At 42.4% G+C, this 4496-nt stretch overlaps 1 protein-coding gene across 1 annotated transcript in view; it reads left to right on the forward strand.

Moving 5' to 3' along the window:
* Positions 1-4496, forward strand: part of ASXL3 (additional sex combs like 3, transcriptional regulator) — a 232441-nt gene that overhangs the window by 61001 nt on the left and 166944 nt on the right. Inside the window, exons 2-3 of the mRNA XM_019526804.1 lie at positions 418-500; positions 2275-2277. Of these exons, the coding sequence (XP_019382349.1) occupies positions 418-500; positions 2275-2277 (86 nt within the window). The remainder of the gene's footprint in view (positions 1-417; positions 501-2274; positions 2278-4496) is intronic.

A 4496-nucleotide genomic window follows, 5' to 3' on the forward strand; every position in this document is an offset into this window, starting at 1 on the left:
TTTTTTTTACTCTTGAGGTCATATCAAAGTTTATGTACAGTACTTAAGTGACCTCAGACTGTTTTAAAGTGGTGAAAAAAAAATTACAATCTCCGTATCTCTTTTTTCTTTTCCCGTCTCAAAGAAACTATATTGCTGAATTCCTAAAATAGGTTTCATATTTTAACTCTTTTTAGTTCATTTGAAGAATTTTCCCATATGCTTCAGCATCCAGTCCACACCAGCAGCAAGTAAATCTGGTTCTTGCTGCAGTTTCCTGGATTATATCTGGCCTTTCAACAGACAGAGGACTCCAATTTCAATACCACAGTTCCCTACCCTTCACAAATAATTAAATAAAAGTGCATGAAATCACAATCTTTCAAATTGACAGGATGACTGTGTCTTGTCGTTTATATGTCTGTTGTTTCTTTTTAGGCATTGGAAAAACACCCCAACTCACCAATGACTGCAAAACAAATACTAGAAGTCATTCAGAAAGAAGGGTTAAAAGAAACAAGGTCAGTATTTATATGAATTCTTTGCCAATAATAACACATTTGTGAAAGTTGTGTACCCTTCTTGAAGCAATGGGTATAGGCTAATTCATTATTCCATTAAATTAGATGGGATCATGAGCTATAGATAATCTGGTCTGGACTTCTTAAATTATTTTAGTACTGATTTAAGTAATGACACAGTGATTTTGATGTAGAAACAGGTTGCAGGTGTTAAAGCTTATTATGATGACCAGGTTAGAGCTAATGGGAATCCAAAGCTCATTGAAGCCAATAGCAGACTTTCTGTTCACTTTAGTGGGTTTTGGATAAGGTTGGTACACTGTACTTCAGATGGGCATACAGCTTCTCAATCCTTAGTCACAACAGACAGATTAATAGCAAACAGCAAATTGGTTATGGGAGAAAAGTATCAATATTCTCCAGTATAGGGTATCTTTTCCTGGGCTTCAGTTTGCTGGTAAGATAATTTTCTATTTGAATAAATTGTTTTAATAGGTGTTGACCTCTGGCAGCAAACTAATGGAGGCGTTTGCTTTTAGTTTAATTGTGCCCTTTAGCCTGGCACCTCAAATATAAGGCAGGCTTTACAGACAGCAATCCTAGAAGAGTAGTAACATGATATATCTGCTATTTCTGAATTTATTTTGGTGACCCAAAAGAAATTGCCTGAGGTACTATGCTGCATTTATTGCTGTTCAGAAGCATTTCCAAAGAAACAGAGGTAATAATGCAGTGCAGAATCATTCACAATTCATAACATGCAATTTACGGGTAAACTAGATGTGAGTGCATTGTAAGGTATAATAAAGTGTTTTGGTGGAGGAGTAAAAAGCAAGAGTGGATAGACAAGTGGAGCTTTGATTTCCCTCTTTCCCCCCTCCTAGCCCTAAGGCTCTCAAGTGTTATAGTTGCTGTTAAGAAGTCATTCAAAATATTTGTGTCAGTGTCAAGAAAGGAGGAGAAAACCTCAGAAAATAAATGTATGTGCATAAGCTTTCTGCCACAAGGATATGCATACAATAAACAAAACCTTTGAAAACAATTACTTGAAAGTTGTTTAGGATGCTCTTTTCCATTGCTACAAATAAGCTACTGTTTCTTCTTGTATTTTTTGCGAGCAATTTCAGTTGTGCTGTGTTACAATACCTTTTCTTAATTCTTATAATTCCTGTCTTCCCAGAATGTTGTTCAGAATGGGGTGCTGCATACTGTCTTTGGGCAGGGAGTGAAGGCAGTTTATTAGAAATAATTACCCTGATCTTTCTATTTTGAAACTATTTTAGAATTTAATTTAAATAATACAAAAATATTGTTTCTGCTGTGTATAAAGAATGTTGAAGTTATTTTGGAGATCATGAAAAGTTCTAGATCCACAATACTGGAGGCTACAATCCTCTAGCTGCAATAGCCAACAGTGGAAATATCTCAGTTATAGGATGGCCCAAAGGTTATTAATTTCTAGTGCTGAGAAGGTGTAGATGTGTCTCCACACCATTAGCTATGAAGATAGACAAGTAGTGGAGATTTTGTGAAGTACCATTATGTGTGTGGTAGGCTACTGAGTAATTTTCATTCATAATGACTTTGTTGTTTAATGACCTCCAGCTTAGCAATAATTTTTTTTTTATTCTTTACCCTCTTCCATTTTTTACTGGTGATCTTTATGAGCAAAATTGTAACAATTCTAGATTAAGTTCTCTTGAAATTCTCCACTGTCCTGTTTAGAAGTGCACCAATACATCGGTCCAATATCATATCAGCACCGATTATAAAGAAAGTTGCCTGCATTGGAAATCGGCCTGATGTGCCTGATTAATGTGCTGGATAAATGGTTTGTGCATGCACGCAGCCGCAGCGCAGAACATAGGCGGCAAGAAGCACAGCCTGGCAGCTTGGAGAGCTGCGTCCGGCTGGTAAGTCTGTTGTGGTGGAAGAGGAGAGGGGGAGGGAAGGGTCATGGGGATGCAGATACTCCTACAGTGAGGAAGGGAGTGGGGCTGGGGCAGGTACTGCTAAGTTGGGGTGTGGGACGGAGCTGTGGCTTGTGCCAGGGAGCGGAGGGCAGCTCCCACCACTGTGCACAGCCTGGGAGGGCATGGGGGGGGAGGAGGGGTTATGCCCCCTGGATCTGCGTGGGGCAGGGCAGGGTGGGCTGCAGGTGCGGGCTGGGGCAGTGCTGGGCTTTTCCTGGCAGGGGCTTGGATGGATGGGTTGCGCTCGGGGTGGGGCAGGTGGTGGCACTGGGAAGGGAGGCTGGGGTGGCTACAGTGAATTTTAGAGTGGCTGCAGCCCCCACTGTAGCCCTCCTCCGAGTGCTGCCATCACCCACCCTGAGTGCAGCCCAGCCCTTGCCGGGAAGAGCCTAGTGCAGCCCTGACTCCAGCTAGTAGCGGGAGCCCGGCCCGCTCTGCCCCACCCCACTTGGCGCAGATCCAGGGAGTGCACGCCACCCCCCACCGCAGTGTCTTTCCAGGGTGCACGCAGTAGCAGGAGCTGTCCCCCCTCCCCATGCTCCCTGGATGAGCTGCTTGTGGCTCTGTCCCTCACCCTGCCCCTCCCCAGCCCCACTTCCTCACTCACTGCAGGGGCCTTGATCTGCACCCCCATGCCCCTTCCCTTCTATTCCCTCCCCCCTCCACCCCCTTCCATCACAGACTTACAAGCTGGACACTGCTTTTCAAGCTGCTGGGCTGGTATCAGAAATTGGATCAGTATTGGCTGATACTCCTCCTTAAAAATTGGCTATCAGTATTGGCCCCAAAAATCACTATCGGTGCACCCCTAGTCCTGTTCAGTGTATAGCTGAACAGAACTACTTGCTTTGGTCACTTTTAAAGTATGCTGTGAAAGTAACTATAGTTCTTGCTCTCTGAGCAACTCAGAATTAATCACTTCTAGGTTTCTATCAGTTTCATTGGGACTGTTGAGCTGCCCGTTTTGGAAAGATACCATCAGACTTAAAAACTTTAATTTATTCCTTGCTCCTGTAAAGAGGTACAATTTCCTAACATTCTTTCTGCCTAAATCATTGAATGCAGCAGGAAGAAAATTAAAAAACAAAAAAAGGTAGCACACACCCAGCTACATCTCAGAAATAAAAAAGAAAAAATCAACACAAGCTCTGATGGAGAGTACGCTTACATAGATGTATATTGTGTTTGGGGTACACATTTCAGTTTTTGTTTTTGTTTTTTAAATATCTTTCCTGCTGCGACAATCAGTTGTAAAAAGATCATCATCTGGGCAATCCTCCTCTCAGTTCCGGGAAGGAAAAACAACTTTTAAGGTAAACAATTTTGGGACCTAAAAGGTTGAAGATTTTCATAGCCAAATTAAAAAAAAATGTTTTGTGGACATACATACGGGCTGTGGGCAGGTGTAACTTTAAACTTTCAAAAGGGGAGGGGGGACCTGGAGCTCAGAAGTCTGCCTCTGTTGTTCTGGTTCAGCTGTTAAGTCTGCCCTCTCCTGTAGTGGTATAAGTGAGTTAAATCACTGTAACTTTAACACAGAATAAAACAGAATTACAACAGTTTTGTCCCACTTACGCTGCTCTAGGAGCAGACAGACAACAGCTGTCAGAATATCTTATACCAGTATAATTTAATACTAGTATAGCTGTGAAATCTGTCTACACCTTCAGTCTCCAGGGGCTGTTGCTTTGGAATTGCTTAATATCACTGAAATTTTCTCTTGACAGAGCAAGCGTAAAATAGGACCTGGTATCTCTGAGTCCTACCTGGAAAGAATCTCTTGCTAGGATGTAGATTATAGGATCAGAGGACAGGTAGGGCTGGAAGAGACCTCATGAGATCTAGTCCAGCCCCGTGCTCAAGGCAGGATCATACCTCCCTAAATCACCCAACCAAGTGCCTCTCTAACCTACTCTTGAAATGACAGTATCAGTTGCAGCACATAGCAACTTTTAAACTGGATTAAAACCATCTTGTTGTTTCACCTGGGCTTCTAAGCAGAGTCTAGCGATAGCAGCTTTTG

Source organism: Gavialis gangeticus, unplaced genomic scaffold (genome assembly GCF_001723915.1).
Source record: "Gavialis gangeticus isolate Ggan-Ray unplaced genomic scaffold, GavGan_comp1, whole genome shotgun sequence".
Lineage (NCBI taxonomy): Eukaryota > Metazoa > Chordata > Crocodylia > Gavialidae > Gavialis > Gavialis gangeticus.